This window comes from Planococcus citri, chromosome 5 (genome assembly GCF_950023065.1).
Source record: "Planococcus citri chromosome 5, ihPlaCitr1.1, whole genome shotgun sequence".
Classification (NCBI taxonomy): Eukaryota; Metazoa; Arthropoda; class Insecta; order Hemiptera; family Pseudococcidae; genus Planococcus; species Planococcus citri.
The window spans coordinates 31,888,048-31,907,722 of record NC_088681.1 but is presented as its reverse complement, the minus strand read 5'-3'; the positions used below and the strand labels follow the sequence as shown (position 1 = coordinate 31,907,722).

Genomic DNA, 19,675 nt, shown 5'->3' with positions numbered 1-19,675 from the left:
GACGTGCTGTAGAAAGAAAAGGAAAAAATGTCTCGTACAAGTGTTAAAAGTTTACTCGATCGAATTAATCTTTAAACTTATATACGAGAAAGAGTTCGGTTCGATTGCGAACGTAAAATGTTATTATCACGCGATACTACGAGTGGCTTTCATTGAGAAACGTGGCCGGTCATAATACCACTCACGCTGTTAAGTTTATAATTTTTCCTTTTCCAGTATATATTCGTGTTTCTGTGCCATTACCGAGATGAGTTTCCACAACCGACACCACATAAAGATTATATACCCTCGCACCCGCAAATGGAACGTATAGTTCTAGGTATCAACCTAATGGTATTTTAGGAGGTTCGCACAATAACCTAGCCGTGTACTTTACATGCCTACTATGTACGAGTAGGTCTAGGTACACTTACATAATATGTACACTGCATCCTTGTTTTCCATTCTTTTGGGAAATTCGACTACCTATTTTCTATATGGTATACCGAGTTACAAGGGTAATTACCTCGCGTTATTCACAATCAACTTCCGAAGATATACTTCATTAGCATTGCTAACATGAGAGTATCACGATTTTAATTCGTGCAGAAAACGTGAATCGAGGATTAAGTAAGGCGGCGTAAAAGCTGTGCAGCGTTTGCAATGAATTTCGAATCTTGAAATATTGCATACCTACCATATCAATATACATTACCCATATAAGAGGTATGTACAAATATACGTTACGTACATAATATTCATCTAATGAAGACTATCGTAATTTCGATATGTAGATTATTGAACTTGACTTGAGACGAATGTAATCTTTACAAGATGATTATCATTCGATAGGTTCATTATGTAGAATTACACCTTTTCTAGACCATAAAAAAATCGTATCGTGTGTGAACTAGATTTTTACAAAATGCATACTAGGTTGCGAAAATAATTCAAGTGATAATATAATACTCTGACATAGCCTAAGGAAATATCAAACATAAAATTTCGAGTACACAGATGAATGTACATACTCAGAGGACCATTCAAAAAAACACAAATCCAAGCTCCAATCTCCTTCTAATGTTGAGCGAGTGGGAGAGAAAAAGGGTGGGAGTCAAACACACCAACAATTCGGTCATTAGCAAATAATTTTCAAATGGTTACAACCAAGATAAAAAGGGATTAAATCTGAAAAATATTTTTTATGAAATTCTGTTCAAATTAATGCCCTTTGAGGGCAAGAAAAAGAAAAATTTTTGCAAGATGAAATTGAGTTGTCAGAAGAACTACTTCAGAGGTTTCCACCAGGAAATTGACTCGAATATGGTTAAGCTCGTTGTTACACAGATCGAAAATAAGCCATAATTCGATTTTCAGCAGCCAAAATTCTGCAAAAGTTTTTTTTTTAATTCTGAAGAAATTATCAAAAAATTGCACTAAGAGCTCCAAAGTGGTTCGAAATTGTGAAATTCAGATGCAGAAAGTCAGTTTTACACTAATATAAGTAGAGCCCTTCGAGCAAATTTAAAAAATTTCCCTGCGAACAGAAAATTTTTGATTTCTTGAATTTCAAAATATGATAGTTAAAAACACGACCGAGGAGTCCACCTAAAAATTGGATCAAATGTGGATAAACTCGTTGAACAGATCAAGAATAAACTACAACTCGATTTTTAGCAACTCAAATCGATTTCCAGTATTTCCACGCTTTCTAAAGGAATTCAAAAAATTTGAAAAAATTGAAAATCGCACCGAGGGCTCTAGAATGGCTAAAAATGGCGAAATTCGGGTTGAAAAAAGTCAATTTTAGACATAAAAAAATCGCCAAACATCAAAAGATCAATTTGAGCAGCATCAATAATTTTGGTATTTGAGGTGTGGGGTGGGGGGGGGGCGTTCTAGAGATTACGGTTCTGTTTAAGTCGGAGACGGATATCTTGAGTAATTCCATTCTAAAAATCCACTATCAATCAATTCGAGATATTGAAATCGAGGTGGAAAACCAAATTTCAGCTTTCTACTCTCTACCTCAATTTAATCAATTTTTTGAAGGGAAAAAGATCAAAATTAATTTTCAAAAATTCATCATAAAATCGAAAAATAAAATTCAGTTTCTAAAATTCTGTTAGGTACTGGTTTATTTTTCTATAATTTTTCTTCACGTGGTCCAGAATTTCTGCTGCATTCCAGTTAGGATACAATTCTTTGAAAGGTAAGATCGCGTGACGAGAAGCAAAACAGGTGGCGACCATGACTATACCTACCTCATGCAGCATTTTTTCTCGTCTTTTTTGTAAGCTCACCTTGGCATGATATTTTTCTTAGGTAGAGATTTTTTTTTTGAATAGGTACCCAAATCCAAAGTACGAAAAATGATTAGTAAAGGCACTATGTAAAAAATAAACAAAAAGTGTTTTCAACCAACCCCTTCCTCCCTCCTCTCCAAAAAAGAACGACATCAATTAACCCATTTCGTTCACGTAATAAACCGTATTTTCAGATTACCTATGTTTCTTCGCTGATAAAGTTATCGATTTACCTAGCACATCGACGACGAAGAAGAGACGAAAACACAGACGAAAAATTCATGAATTAGCGCAACGTCAACAGGTCGGTGCGGCGAAGCGCAGAGCTATTCCAGTCGTAATTATCGACAGTGGTTTTAATTCATTCATTATTATTATACGAGATGAGCTTAATCTAAGACGATTTTCTTCGGGGTATTTAAATAGATTCGTTCTTTCAACTTCTTTCTTGTGTTTAAATATAAATCTACTCTGATTAGGTTTGCAGATTTAAAACGAAGAACGCTGAATTGTCTGAAGAATTCATTAAAATGAGAGAAGGATCTGCGTCCTTTACGACGATGAGTGGTTGTCAAAATCAGTTACCTACCGCAAAAACAAAAACGTTGGTTTTTCAAAAATTGTTTCAACAACCGATAGGTATACGTATTTTGAATAAAATTATGTGCATCTACTCTTCTTTATTTAAATAAGTTGTTAATATCTTTCTACGTGTGTTTGACTTTGAGTATGAAACGAGGTGTAGAGTTCATTGTGAGAAAAATTAAACATAATTATAATTTTCGAAGTTTCATATACTTTACGATACCCAACCAAAATTCATCAATCACAATCGCCGTTTTTATCATCATCACCTATTCCAACTAAGGCTGTATGTAGGTAGTTTGTAGTACCTATGTAATTTTTTGCTATTTCTGCTTGATTAACAGAGCCTAGCACAGTTTTATCTAGGACAAAGATGGCACGAGTTGTTACGTCATCAAGATCCCTTTAGCGCAAAAAATAGCGATTTAATTTGAAAATAAGAGGATTTACTAAGGAAATCCTTTTTCTAATTAAAAAATTGTTAATGTGTCATTTCTAAAGTAGGTACCAACTCGTATATATATAGATTTAAACTTAGTCATTGTGGTGCCCGTTTTAAGTATACGTAGTCATTGTGGTGCCCGGTTTTGGGCTTGTGGTGCCCGGTTTTGGGCTTGTGGCGCCCAAATCGGGCACCACAAGGTCTTTTTATATAAAACGATGTAGAATTTGATGAAATGCACTCTAAGGTGAAAAAAAATTTTTGAGGCAGGCACCACAAGTACCAAGTTTATATAACGGGCACCACTACGACTAAAAAACCCCAAAAAAATAAACTGCTCCAAAACACCTTTATCATACATATATATGTGATCCTCTATGTACGCGGGCACCACAATTACCATAAAAGACCCGGGCACCACAAGGTACTAGGTACGTGTATTCATAAATTTAGATGCTTGAAATAGGCAGATAGTTATTAGTACATTTTTTGAGTTGATTCATGAGCTTCACTGCATTGCTTCCTTAGATCGTTGTAATTGTAACAATCTTTTTAATGCGAGATGAAAAAATATACGAAAATAGGTACCTACACATTTTCCTAAACTTAATTGGCCGGCAAAACAGGAGAATCACACTCCAGCTCAAACCTACTGTTATATGTAAATGGATCTCACTGAAACTTGTAAGCCCATGTATAAGAATTTTTGAGAACATTTCCTTAAATTTAGATCCCCTCCCCTCTGAATCCCCTCAACTGCACTGTAATTCAAACTCTCGAAATAGTATATTACACAACGAGGGCCGAAAAAGTGATTTTTGACGAGGGTGAGGTTTGTGACCCGAACGAAGTGAGGGGAACAACTCACACGAGTTCAAAATCACTTTTTCTCCGAGTTTAGTGAAGTAATTTTTCCTGAATGAGGGTGGAAAGTACTTATTTTTACATCCGAGCGATTCTCGCGAGGTTGGAAAAGTAGTACTTTTCACCCCTAGATAGGAAAAAATAATTTCAAGGTCATCAAAATAAAAAAAAAATCAGAGTCATTAATTTGTAACTTCAAGTATTTTCCTCTTCATATCAAGTTTTCGTATATGAGGCACAATTAAAGTTATAAAATAGGTGCACCCAATTCAGTGGAGACCTTCGTTTGAGTCGAAAGTCACTCAGAAAGAATTTTAGATCTGGAGGTGGCCTTGGAGGCGAGATATGGGTTTTCAGAGGGGGACATTTTCGAAAAAAATCGTGTTTTTCGCTCTAACCCTTACCCAATCTGTTTCGCGAAAATTGGTTCATTTCCATTTGAGATTCTGCGTCGACTTAGACCGTTGTCATCAAAATCCAAAACTACTTTTATGGTTGTGCAGAGCGGATGAAAATTTACAAATCACTTATTTTTGGGTAAATTCGTGTTTTGAAAATTTTTCTTCTCAAATATTTTGCATAAGACATCATCGCATAAAATGAATTTACCGGCTTCAAAAATCTCTGAAAATCCTTTCAACTTTAAGTACAGTTCATTTCTTAGCTTTTCTTTTCCTTTTTTTTTTTTTTTTTTTTTTTGAAATTGATTCAGGTAGGTATCTTTTGACCCCTTAAAAGTTTTAGAAACGAAATGGAAGTTTTAGACTTGAAATTTTTCGGCGAAGGCCGAATGCGAAACTGTAATTCGGATCTTGGGTGACTCGTTCGTGTTTTATACGACTTTAAAGTTTCGATGGCGCTGTAATTACTTAATTAGTCCACCATGTATGATAGAAGAATAAGTTAGCAGTTTCAATCCTCGTACGTAGAAAATGATGAAAATCATACATATTTTTTTTTTCAAAATTTTTACTTTTTTCTTTCAGCGAACTTTAGACAGAAATTTTCTCATGTCTTCCGTGATGTTTATATAGACAGAAAAACTCAACCAACTCGGAGTTTCAACCTTTCGTTTGAAGGGGGGGAGGGGTACATGCATTCATATTTTCCCAACTTGCTGAGAAAAAAATTCTGATTCAAATCTTAAAATTGGTAGTATGTTTTCCAATAGTGCAGCTCGAGTTGTCGCTACCATGAAACTGAAAATAATAAACTGAAACCGACACAGCCAGCACAAAAAAGTAAGATAAGATAGGTACAAGATTACTTGAAAATTTTGCTTTTCACGATCTCCCATAAACGTTACCTATAGCCATTTTGCGAAAAATACGCTATACTATCTAAATTTCGAGAAAACCTGATTTTACTTACTTCATCTTTCAGATACTTAGCTAAGTTTAATATCAGCTATTCTGTGTTTGTGTATTAAAAATATATAATGCGACGACGGTACGGTGCGGTATATCGACTGCAGAAGGTATCTGCGGCGAAAAATTTCCTTTTATACAATGAAAGACGCGAATGAAAGTAAGGTAGGGATGGTGTGACGCTGACTTCTCCAACATGTAATTCAATCTCGCTTCCGAATTTAACTACATTAATTTAAAACAACATAGAAGTTGATCGTTTTTACTAATTCTATCGCTAAGCAGATTATAACTCGAACAAAATTTCCCAAACAACCTTAGGGTTCGAATCTCTTTTTCCATTATTTTGAACAAGAAGACACGTATTGAAGACGGAATGATATAGGTAGGTCGGTAGTGATAGCGCGGCGTGTGCGTGTTTCGTGCGGTATATTGAAAAAATAAATTCAAGAGGTAAATTTTGTTGTTCGAATATCAGTTTTTTTTTTGTTTTACGAGACGAGCTATATAGAATTACTGCAGAATATGACGGAAATTGGCACCACGTTTTGTTTTGTGTTGTGTTTTTTCCTCTCATCAATGTGGAAAACTTATCGTCGAGTTTTCCATTAATTGCGCGTATTTTTCGTTACCTACCTATTATAATCGTCCTAATAAAACCGATATATTTATTTTTAGATTTAAAGTATTGGTATTCGATAACAGATGAAAAAGTTTCGTAGGTACTCGAGTGCTTCTAATACCGACTACCGTCGACGTACACACGAATAGAAAAAGAGTATTACGTTTTGGGGTAAAAATTTACTCAATGTGTGGCTTTTGACGATAAAAAACCGATGAACGTTTTTGATAAAATCTTGGAACAATATTGAGAACCCTTTAACGTATTTATAGGCTACCTACCTTCCTTTTTTTTTAACTCATCGACGAATTTTTCACTATTCTAAAACCTTAAACAAAACATGATATACTTGGCGAAGAACGTGATTCAATTTGTGTTCACAAGACTGGTTTAAAATTTACTAATACCTTTATACGAGTACGAGTATGTACGCTCCAAGTATATATAACATATTTGGTATATCGTATGTAAACGTAGTAGGCGGATATAAGAAGCTTACGAAGGATAATCGCGCAAAGGTTAATAATTTTTAGACCGAGGTGATGAAAGCTCGCGTAGTGAGATTACCACATACTAAACAAATTCTCACACGGTAGCTTGATCTTTTTTCTTCGACCAAATAACCCCATTTTGGGTATGTTTGCATCGTGTAATCTTTATACGTATGTATATAGGCGGTTTATTTAACCTTTTGGGTATATAGGTACCTTTATATGCTCGTTTTTTGTGTTGTATGAATGGAAGTAAGGTGGCTTATTTTGTATATGTTATGTACGAAAATTGAAAGCATTAAAAGGCGAATCAAAAATCACTTTCTGTATCTGTTCTAGTATTTTTGTGGGTATTAAGGCATTACCTGGGTTGGGCCAACCCACTGGCCTACCGGGGGATCCCTGGCGGGCCACAAGGTCAAAAATTGTCATTTTTTTAAGCTCAAAAAATTACTTATCCAAAGGTAAAAGAACAACGGATAGAATAATCCAAAAATTAACAGCCCTCAGTTCATTAAGATACCTTTGAAATGAAAATACATTCATATAGCTCAGAGTAGGATTTCTCTTTCAGATCATACCAGACACTGACCCAAAGTCTTTGAAAAATGGTATTTAGGCCAAAAATGAGGGGGAAAAGTCAAAATTCTATCAAATTGACGTAGAAATCTGAAATTCTGGATATAGCCCAGTTTCAACTCGCCAAATCGATTTGGAAACTGTATCGAACCGTTTTGAGCAGTTCTGCAGCCTCCAGCACATTTTTGAAACTTAAAATTCCCACAAAATTTCACCAAATGAAATAGGAAAGTCGAAATCAACTGTGCACTTCACTTTCAACATTCTGAGTCGACTGGAAGTGGTTACGAATCGTTTTGAAGCCTGCTGCGACTTTTTGAAGATTCCAGTTTTCCAAAAAAAAAAAAAAAAAAAAAACTCCATCAAATCTGTCCAAATTAACTTAATAGCACGTATGCTCGAGATTGATGCTTGCAAGTGACCTCCTTGGCTACTACACATCATTTTTCCAAAATCGATGTGTTCCAGTTCGGAACCATTTATTAGTCGACCAACAGAATCGATCGTCATTTTCGGGCCGATCTTGAGCCTCATACAAAAGTTGACTTTTTTCCAACTATTTAAAATTACTGGAGAAAAGTCAACTTTTGCTGCAGTCTTCAGATAGGCTCCAAAATGATGAAAAATGAAAATTGTGGCGGAGCAGGGGGGATGATTTCATCTTGTGAACTAGTGTTCTACACCAAATTAGCTAAATTTCTGGAATTTTCAAAAATTCACCAAAAATCGAAAAATAATCTTGTAAATCAATAAAGTATGCAGAAATACGTACACCACCAGCTAAAATTTCAAGATCCAACTGCAGCACATTTTTCAATCTTTGGCGAACGTTTGAAAATCAAAGGGCTAAAAATTCGGAAAAAATCGAAAGCTTAAATATTCCGGTAATCACCCTACTTTCGCTCCCTCGAATCTATTTAAAACTATTTCAAACCATTTCCAACAGTTCTGCAGCCTCCAGCAGATTTCTGAAAATTGAAACTTCCACAAAATTTTATCTAATGATGAACTTAGAAAGCTTCGGTTGAAGATGGTTTTAAGGCATTCTGACACCTTCACCCATACAAAGGAAATAAATAATTCTGGATTATTAAAAAACACAATATAAAAGTGTCCAAATTAAATTCAGTTTGTGTAAAAACAATAGGTGCTTTTGTTAGTGATCTACTCAGAGACGAAAATATGGACGAGTGGTTAGTGGACTCCCTCCCCCCTCCCCCAGTTGTCAAATTTTAACGAAGTCTGCAAATTTTTAAGATTTTTGTTTTTTTTACCTCTCGAAACACTTCAACCTGTTTAACCTGTTTGCTTTTCTTTTTCAAAGTTGAATTGAAATTTCTAGAAAAAACATCATTCAAATTCTAAAATTTTGAAGCCAAAAAAATCAAACCCCTCACATAAAAAACATTGTTCTTTTGTTTCACAATAATATACAAATTTTCAAAAACTTTCACTCTCGCTCTCGAATTTTTGGTCTACAAACGCCAGACTCCCCCCCCCTGCAGTTTCGTCTCTGGATCCACTTGGCAAATTACACGCCATTTTTCCAAGATCGTGTAATCGGTAAAAAGGGCCACTAACAAACATCAGTCATGTTTAAATAAGCTCAAGTTAGGTTAGACATGACGATAATTTTTGAAAACCTGGAATTTTTGAAAAATATTTGGAGACTCCAGTAGGGCTTGAAATTATCCCTAATCGACCCAGCTCGCTAAAATTAGGATGTACAGAATAATTTTAGCTGGTCAATTTGGTCAAATTTGGATTTTTCACATTTTTGATTCGAATTTGATTTTCAAAATTCACCAGAATCCGAAAAACGCACTTCAGCATTTGAAATGTTGGCTGGTGAAGGTGGTGTATTTTTTCATGCTCTTTCGATTAGATGTTGTCCAGTTCAATAATTATTTTTCTGCCAGTTTCCCCAGCTGACCAACACTTTTCCTCCGAGGTTTTTCAATTTTTGCGTGCTTACCTATTAATTCTCAATTCAATAGATAGGTAAGTATGAAGGTAGACACATCTAACGTCATTTAATGCTAATAGGTAAGTAGATGATAAACGCATTCACATCACATTCATGAAACATCGAATTTCAAAAATTGTAAAATAATAATTCGTGTCAATTCGTAATTTAGGCATATTAAATTCAATAATTTACCAACTAGGTTGATCATTCGAGATTTCAAACGCTCGAATTAACGTTTTATTTTCTTCCATTCGAACAAGCACGCGAAACATGGCGTGAAAAATACGAGTATGAAAAATCGACAAAGTATTCGACTGTTCATCAAATACCATATTCGTATGGCAAGCATTTTTTGAGAAATCTGCGCTTCTTCGAGTAATAAATTAAATATTTTCACGACCTTAAAATAGAATTTCTATTCAAACATTCCATTGAGTGATTTTTATACATTTGCGAGTGTGTTTGCACGAGTGAATAAATACGTATGATGATTTCAATTCAAAGAACCAAAATTCTTCAACAATTAGATACTCTTAAAGCGTAGGAAGACGGGTACCTACATTACAAAATACGAGTATGTAATAGGAAAATCATAAACTTACCTTTAACTAGTTTTGATTTCTTTCTTTTTCGCACAATCATTTAAACTATTCTTCTCATCATGACGAAATGTTCTTTGAACAGTTTCATTTTCTGGTAAATGCAATGAAATGACATTATAAAGGACTCTTGCCTTACGACGACTCTCACCCTCGAAGACTTCTTTTGCAAAGATGCAAAATGGTATTTTCAATATCCTGAAACAGAGTTAGGAAAAAAACCAAATAGAAAAAAAAAGCAACCCCATTACGCATTATAAACGTTATTCGTATCAATTACATTTATAATAAATAATAAATTATCTGCGGTTGTTCCGGGTGGGTGATGCATTTCACACACAAGCTGCCAAGTTAAAACTAAGCATGGTACCCAGTTACCCACTATATCCGGACAGTCCTATAACAAGGGATAATAAAATAAAAAGAGAAAACATCAAAAGTAAATTTATATCCATTTAGGACATTTCACAATGATATATAATAGAGTCCTTTACATTAATAAAAAAATGTTTGGCCATTTTCGGTCACTATAACGCTGTCAAGTTAAGTAGTTACCTCCTGTTGCTCAACTTTTATATAACTTTTTCTTAATCATAAAAAGTATTTCGAAATTTCCACTTACGCTTTACAACAATAACAAACAATTTAACTTTTCAAGAGCGTTTGAAAAAAAAGAGCTAAATCTGCGCTCCTTTCTTCTTTTCTTTTTGCACATCATTTTAACACCTATAGGTCCAGCACGTGTTACTGTACTTCATTTAAATAGGTATACCCACCAAAAGAAAAATACCCACTCGAGCTAGCGGATATTTTAATAGAATGAATAATTTGCCTATGCTAAAACGTTATAGTGAAAAATTACGTTTCTAGAGCGTATTCATAGAAAAACGATGAATTCGGTGTGTTTTCACCGACGAACATGAGGGAAAAAATATAAATAGATGATATTTACTCGAGATAAATAAACAGACGTTTTCTTTCTTTAAAAAATTGAATTTACTTTCGAAAATGAACGAAAGAAGAAGAAAATACGTTACCTACGTACCATTTTTCCTTCTTTGTTTCTTTGCTTCTCAATTTTATACGATGAATTTTTTCCTTTTTCTTTTTCGAGTTGTACTTACTTACTTACGTTGTATAAAATAAAAGAATTTTTATATCTAATTACATCGTCGTCTTATATATGTGTACCTGATGCGTATTCTCAATGTGTTTTTTTACAATTCGCATACAATATGCATCCAGGTTTCGAGTATCTAATGGAGAAATTTTGACTATTTTTTGGTAAGTAATGATGAGGAAAAAAAATTGTAAAAAATCAACAAAAATGGAAAGAAATTTCAATTTTTCCATCGTACGTATTGTCGTATTTACCTTGTAGGTATATGTAGGTACCAGGTAGGTATAGAAATACGTTGTATCACATTGCAATTCGCATATTTCATTTATTTTCTGCGAGTTGGAACACACTTATAGTATGTACGTAACGTAGGTAGGAACGATATTATTTGCCTAGAGAAAATGATCGTTACACAAATCGCCATATTCGAATAAATTTTGACGAAAAAATATATACACATCGTGTGCTTCTACTCGTACGTAGTTACATATAAGAAAATATAAAAAATAATAAAATCATTTTACCGTAAATGACACGTTTCACGAAATTATGCCGGGTAATCTCTGGGGAAATAACATTGCCATGATTTCCGGTCACCTTCGACTAAGTTTATTAAATTTTTTCGTCTTATAGGTAGCAGCAAGAACGCTACGAGTAATTAAGTTATGGTTAATTCGATTCGAGTAAAACTTATTATCTCACTAGCGCGATATTTACGAGACATTTTGAAATGGAAACGTGTATAGTCAAACTCTGCAGGGTATTTTGATATGTTTCTTGACCCGAAAGTAACCCTCGTGGGTATGTACGGTTTATACTTATAAAGTGATAGACTAATAGGATACTTTTGAGGTTTAATTATAGGCTTTGGCACGTGTTTGGAATTTTTTTTACGCGGAAAAATGACACGAGAAAGGTTATTTATCAATTTTTCATTGTTTCAAGGCTCAAGAGTAAAATTTTTATGGTGTTCAATTTGTTTTGCATAATCTACAAATTATTGCTCTACTCAGAAGAACAACAGCTTCGGAGATAATGAATCTTAAAGCACGAGGATAGTGAGGAAATCTTTTAAAAAACACTCGAATCGTCCTTCAAGTTGATGGCTGATAAGTGTAATAAAAATTCAACTGATGCAAATCAATACCTACAGTAAGATGGGAAAATTACCAAGAAGAAAAGTAGAGATCAATACTCGTTTTTCACGCTCCAACAATCTCTTTCATGTTTCAAATACTGCGAGTATATGAATGGAAGTCAACAGCAGGATGTCGTCTCATAAACCGGGGCAATTTTCATTCACGTTATAAATCAACTAGCTTGCTTCATCTTCCAATGTTTCAGGCCATTCCTGAGGGAAATTCTGCATGAGAAGACCTGTATGAGAGGGCCCAGTTTCAATATTTTGCTGTATCTAAAGTGACTAAGGACTCTAAAGATGATGACCTGCACTTGGATTTCATCCTTTATTTCAACGTTATGAAACACATGAAGAACCCTGTATCCTTATTTTAATCATATTCGAGCCTTCAACCGAATCATCACTTTGAGAACTATGCACTCAAGTCTTCCCCTCTACCTCGAAAAAGCATGCCATCATGCCAACCATGAAAAAATGTCAAGAATCTTGAAAGAATACATAACATTGATGACAAACATCTGCCAAATACCTAATCAAGAACTTATACGAGTAACAAAGCGCAAATATAAAGATCAGATTGGAGTATTCGAAAAATAATGCAGTATAAAGAAACGGGTGAGATAAGGGCATCCCCTCTCACCAAGACTCTTCAACATACTGTATAATGCAGAGAAAATCATGAAGAAGCATGACGTAGTGAAAATATGGTGTAAATTAATGGCAAAAGAATAAATGAGATAAGCAATGCAGGCCACAAAGTAATAAGTAATTGTTGAGACAGAAGCTCAGATCCAGAAAATGGTAGATCAAATAAACAGAATAGGACTGAAATAAGTAAGTTTACAAGAAGAAATATGAAGACACAAATAGGCATGGCTAGAACTGCATTCAACAACTTAGTCTAGAAATGAATTTCATACCAGTTGGTCATTTGAAGTGGCAAAAGGAATTCCCTAAATAGCTCGATTCAATTTTTTGGTGGAAATTTGGCTTAAGTATATTATTGAAATTCAATTTTCATGAATGACTCTTTTGGTATTACATATATTTAGCATCTCTGTACATTTGGAAAAAATTCAATTAATCTTGACAAAAGTACCGACATGATTTTACATGCATGTAAATTGAAAAAAAAAATCTCTAAAATATATTTTTAGGTAGGGGTTTCTGGATTGGGTACTCCTTTTTAAAATGAAATAAGTAACAGAGATTCGGCCACGTATATACCAGATTTTCAAACAATTTGCATTAACCAAGACCAAGATGAATGGGAGACGATCTCACTTGTCTTGTGCTGAAATTGGTGTCAACTAATGTCGTGTCAACAAGAGATGGATTAGTGGGCTCATCTTCTCCATCAACTTTGGCATCCATTCTGCTCCCTGGGAAATGAAATGACTATTACCAACTTGAATTGCAATTTAATTTTTTTTTTTTTGAAGGAGTTTGGATGATCTAGCAATCTGAAAATTTGGTAGAGCTGTGGGTCCAAAACAGTCCCGAAACTGGAACCGATTAAATCCCGATTCAAATCCAATCCCAAAACCTATCCCAAAACCAAAATCGTTATTTTTCTTTATCCCAAAATCAAAAGAATCCCTGAACCGATATAATTTTGAACCTAAAACAATCCCGGAACTGAAACACAATCGTTTCAGTTTCAGCCTTCAGTTCAGGATTTCAAATTTTTGATTTTTTCCTCAATTTGATTTTGATAAATTGTCATTTTACATCATTTATCATTCATTCAGATTATAATAGAAATTACTCGACTTTAGCAAAATATGCATTTAAAACATTAATAAATTAATTATATGTACCATCGGATTTCTTATGTCAAAACCTCTCATAGTCAATTTGGGTGTAAAATTGGTTGAAATGAAAATCCCAAAACCAATCCCAAACCCAAAATAAAAATTTTAGAAGAACAAAACTAAAACAAATCCAATCCCAAAATGAATAAATTTTGATCCCAAAACTGAAACTCAATCCCAAAATCATTTCGGACCCACTGACCCACAGCTCTGAAATTTGGTAACAGGGTTAATGTTGACATTTACATCATCAATGTTGTTTTTTTTCATCATAATGACAGCTGATGAGCTAGGGCTAGGATTTTTAAGCGCTATCAATCACGTTTTAAGCGATATAAAAAAAGCAATAAAAATGTAAAAAAAAAAAACAAAAAAAAAACGCTATCAAATCCTACTATGTATGTTGCATATCAAAATGCAGGTTTTTTCAAACCCAGCAAGATACCTTCCTTAAATATATAAATGTACAACTTGAACCAAAATGGAACTAAAAGAAGAAAACTAAAAAAGAGGGGGAAAACTGAACCTAAAAATTAAAAAATAAATAAATAAATAAAATAAAAATTGAAAAATGAAAACCAAAACTGTTATTTTTCAGTTTTTCCTCCCTTGGTTATTTGAACTGATCTTTTTTCAAAGATTATCATTTTTTTCAAAAATATGCAAAAAATTGATAATTTTTTTATTTTTGGAACTAATTTCTTCAATTTTATCAATTTTTTACCCAAAAAAGCGCTAACAAAGGGAAAAAGCCCCAAAAAAGCAAAATTTCTGCCTTTTCGGCCCAAAATAAGCATTTTAAAGCATTTACACCCAAAAAAAAGCAAAAAAAAAGCACTATAAACTTTCACCATTCACCTCAGAATGGACTGAATCGCAAAGAAAATGTATTTATGCCGTATAGGGTGCAGCTACAAAAAAAAGCATTATCATAAAAATCCTAGCCCTATTGATGACATACTGCATTGACACACAGATCACTTTTTACTGAAAAATCCCTCAAAAAATGTGACACATGTAATGTGAATGTAACAATCCAACACATTATTGAATTTGGTATATGAGAAAATCAGAAAGGAAACACTTGGAGTAAAAATTAAATACATATACAAGTACCTACCTACTAGAGCTGAAAACGGTTCCGCTACCCGCTAACCAGTATCTGGTTAAAATACCAGCTAAACCCGCTAGTGGTTGTATTGGGTTGATTCAGGTATAGATAGTAGCGTATAGCGTGCACAACCCAAATGTTTTCGCACTTGGTCTGCGCACGCGCCCCAAAATTTGATAATGAGTAAGTGGGAGGAGTTACCCTTTGACACCTGTCGTTTGTACGTGTGATTGACGTTTGACATGATTGATGACAATGATGATGTCATGCCGGTACACCCACTACACATTTTATGTGCTACTAGTTATAATGTGAACCGGTGCGACATTTTTTCAACTTGCTACCTGCTACTAGCGAGAAGCGAGAATTTACGATACGGGTACAGTACGTAGTTACCTGCTGTCAGCGAGTACCGTTTTCAGCTCTACTACCTACATGAAGATGAAGAAGAAATGTGTGTAAAGTTGATATGTATTTTTATGAATTTTGCTATACTTTTGTTGAGATTATTTTGTTGTTATATTTTTGGTATTTGTTAAGTTAATTTCTGTTATTGGATTGTTGACGTTAAAGGCCAAGATGCCGGACGTCATAAAATAAAACTTTTGATGATGATGATTGATGTTGTTGATGACATGTTGATATAAAAGTTGATTGTCCACAAATAAGTAGGTACATCAACACCAACCTCGACCAATTTTTCAAAGATTTGACGTTAATATTGTGAATGTATTATTTTGTTGATGTCGAATTTCACATCAACATCAACATAGACATTTTGTCGACATGAAAATGTATTAGTTTAGTACTTACTCTTAGATAAAGTATTGCACCTTTTTCTGTACAAGAGCATTTATGTTTAACATGTTCATTGTATAGATTTTCAGTCTGAACCTTTTGAAAATGACCTTCGAGTGGATGCTGCTTTCAGTACGAGCAATGGCCAAATTCAAGAAATTATTTTTGGGAAAAATGTTTTGATTGACATTCATGTCGACAATTGGCTTGACACAGGGTTGAAATCTTATTTTCGGAGAAAAATTCAAGCAATTAGACTAGGCACACAGAACATTCAAGATTAAGTTTTGGGTTTATGGATTACGAAAGCCCGGATCATTGATGACTGATGAGGTCAATACTCAATAGTGATCTTGATACTACCAGATTTTTCATAAATATTTTAGTATTTTTTTTTCTCATTTACCTCCGGGATGTAAAAAAATGACTACACCATAGTAACTGACAACATCTTTTAGCTGAAAATTATTGGTTATTTCTGTATAAAAAATACCCGACCAAATATTTAATATTGTTTTTGTAACAAAAAAAAGAAAGAAAGAAAAAAAATGATAGAGAAATTTAAAACTACACGTACCCGAACCTACAGGTAACGTAAAAAAAACCTACGCATAGAAATGAACGGTCTTTCGCATCCATTCATTTTGTATAAAGCCAGGCTGCTGCACAATAAATACATTTAGGCTAACATGGCATCTCGTAATGTGTCCTAAATAACATTCAAACGTCCGTTCGCCTTTATTATCGACACACACGAAAAAGAAAATTAAATCGTTAATTTCAATCGTGTAAACACATTCACAATATCAAACTGACACGTTTAAAACAAGAATAAAAAAAGAAAGCAATTTTCTCTCGGTAAATTTGGCTGCACAGCGAGAACGTCGAGTAATCCTGGCTGCGTATACTTACGATACGAGTTTCAACGCACTCGGGAGTATATTAGAAAATTTGTTTTAATTACAATTCGTCAAATAATAAGTAGGTAGAGGTAAGAACGGCGGCGCGGTATCTGCCGCCAGTTTTACCTGCGATGGCTGGCGATGGTGGAGAAGAAACCAAAACCGCTGAAACTTTAAAGGGCTTCTTTTGGGATATTTTTGCACCGAAATGCCGCGAAATGACACCTAAACTGATGAAAACATCACAATGTGAGAAAAGTTATTTTCTAAAATGTCGATAAGATGTTTAGGTCTTGACGTCATCGTTATGGCTGGTGACTGGTGACAGACAAAGTACCAGCAGAAGATAAATAGAAAACTGTGTAGACGAAGCGACCAACTTTAAGACGCGCAGAATGCCGTTAAGTTGAAGTAATTAAAGCTAATTCGTAAACACAGAGGCTTGAAAATTTGTCCTATCAAATGAAAACAACACGAAAGTTTTTACATTTTATTGATTAAATTCAACGCCACGCGTAATAAAGCTGGACAATTTTTCAACGTAGGTGTCATCCTTTACCGGTTAAATACGACCATGGTTAATTATATCGTTAAAATTTAACGTTAAATTATATTCCCATCAATTCGACGACGAATTTTTTCACATAATTAAACGATTGGCTGAAACGCACGGGCGCAAATTTTATTCTACATCCGGAATCTAAATCATGAGACTACAATTTGAATTAGCAATATTGTGTTCATTAAATTTGGATTCTTTAAGGAAGAGTTCCCTTTAGATATTAAAAAAATAAAAAATTGGAAAAAATTTATAAAAATTTGCGAGATTTTGCAAAAAATAACGCAAAATCGCAAGAAAAATATTGAAAATACGAAATGAAAATCAATCGAACAGGGCTCGTACTCAATTTTTTCCAGAAAAAAAAGTAACTTGAGCAATCAAAAAAGTTATGAGCTTGAAAAAAACATTCTAATGAAGAAAGTTGAACTAGGGTATTTTGGAAATTTTTGACAATTTTTTGCAATAAATTGAGAATTTCTGCACTTCTGGCAAAAATCTTAATTTTTGACAAAATAAAGCGAGACTTTAAATATAGGGGTTTTTGGCAACTTCTGGCAAAAAAGCGAGACTTTTGAATAATTTTTTAAAAAATAGAGACTTTTTGGAATTTTTTGAAAAAAAAGACATTATTTATCAATTTTTTCAAAAAGCGAGAATTTTTTACAATTTTTGGCAAAAAAGTAAGGCAGCTGAATATTTTTTGAAAAAAAATCAAAAACTTTAGCAATTGTAAAGTATTTTTCAAGAGCGAAAATTTCACAATTTTTGAGAAATATTGACAAAGAAATTACATTTTTCCATAGCGTCTTTTAAAAAGTGAGACTTTTTTTGGATTTTTTTTAGGCAAAAGAACGACACAAGTAGGTATCAATATAATTTTTGGGTAAAAGTCAGACTTTTTGGAATTTTTCTGCAAAAAATCGAGAATTTTTACAACAGTTAGGAAAAACCAAGACTTGACTTTTTTTTTTAAACAACCAGCAGATTTTTTTGCAATTAGGTATTTACAAAAAAATAATAGGTGGATAAGATAGTTTTTGGAAATTTCTGACAAAAAAGTGAAGATTTTGAATAGTTTTTGAGAAAAAGGTGAAAATCTTTAGCATTTGCAAAAATTGTGACAATTTTAGCAGAAATTAGCAATTTTTAAGTTGCAAAGAAATTACATTTTTTCGCATTTTATAGGTAAAAAAGCGACACTTTTTTGTAATTTTCGAAAATTTCAGGGTAAAAAAGAATTGCTAAAACGAAACGCAATATTGGCAATTTTAGCGAAAAGGTGGACTTTTTGGCAATTTTTTACAAAAACATTCATTCATTATTAAATATAAATGATGCGTACTTTTTCGTGGTCTTTGTTGAAAATAGGAGACTCTTTTTTCAATTTTTCGATTAAAAAGCGAGACCAAAAAAAAAAAAAAATGACGGCTTTTGAAAGCCTTCCCATTACATTTCAATTTATTGAATTGATTTTTTTTTAGCTTTCAGATGATACCACTCTGAAGATCGAGAATACCTCAAAAAATACATTTTTTGAATTCAAAACTTGAAATCAAATTCATGGATATAAAAACTTTTTCTTTCGAACGTGGTGTTTTCAACGTGCCTAAAGCTCAGAAAAATTGACATTTCTTTGATCAATGATACTATTGTAGATTTTCGAATTTTTTCTGGCTCTTTTGATAATTCAATTTTCACGTGTATTGGTATAAGCATGAGGTACAAATATCCTTTCATCACTTTCATGTGGAGTAATGAGTTGATCTGAAATTAACATCTCAACTCACTTCTACTTATTTACTCATTAAAAAAAAAATCATCCAATAGTTTCTTTTTCCCATCGCATCAATCCAGAGCAATAAACACGACAAAGAATCGAAAACACCCTACACGATGATTAGCGCGCCACATGCCCTTGATCCAAATGATACAGTAGCCTATGATAAGTTTATCATAGCAAAACGAGTGGTAGTAGACAGAGACACTACGATTGCAATAATGATTATGCAATATGGCTCACTTTACATAATTTAAAATAACGAGCTATGCCGTTATGACGCAGATTTGTAAAACAGCATTAACATGATCGGCAATTCAAAACCTAAATGATACTACTGGGATTAAAGACGTTCGGGAGTGCAGCTTTAACGAGTCTAGGTGCCGCTAATTGGTACACCAAACGGCTCAATACCAAATCACACGGATTTTCCTTTATTAAAGAACTAACCGAATAAGTTTAAATGTAATTTGAAAATATCGCCTAGAAATATAAGTTGAGCTTTAGTTAGGTACCTACTATTTGAAATCTCCATCGCGTCTCTGAGTTGGGCAAGAAAAAAAAACACAAAGGCACGTGTTGAAATGTACCAAAGGTAAAGGTACTAAAAAAAGGAGTTAATGAATATTAATATTTTTACCAACTTT

General features: G+C 33.6%; 1 protein-coding gene across 4 annotated transcripts in view; it reads right to left on the bottom strand.

Moving 5' to 3' along the window:
* dimm (dimmed) overlaps positions 1–19,675 on the bottom strand; it is a 115,032-nt gene that overhangs the window by 64,750 nt on the left and 30,607 nt on the right. For all 4 annotated transcript variants that reach the window (XM_065369623.1, XM_065369624.1, XM_065369625.1 and 1 more), the window contains one exon: positions 9,807–10,001. In XM_065369623.1, coding sequence (XP_065225695.1) covers positions 9,807–9,846 — 40 coding nt within the window. In that variant the 5' untranslated portion in view covers positions 9,847–10,001. The remainder of the gene's footprint in view (positions 1–9,806; positions 10,002–19,675) is intronic.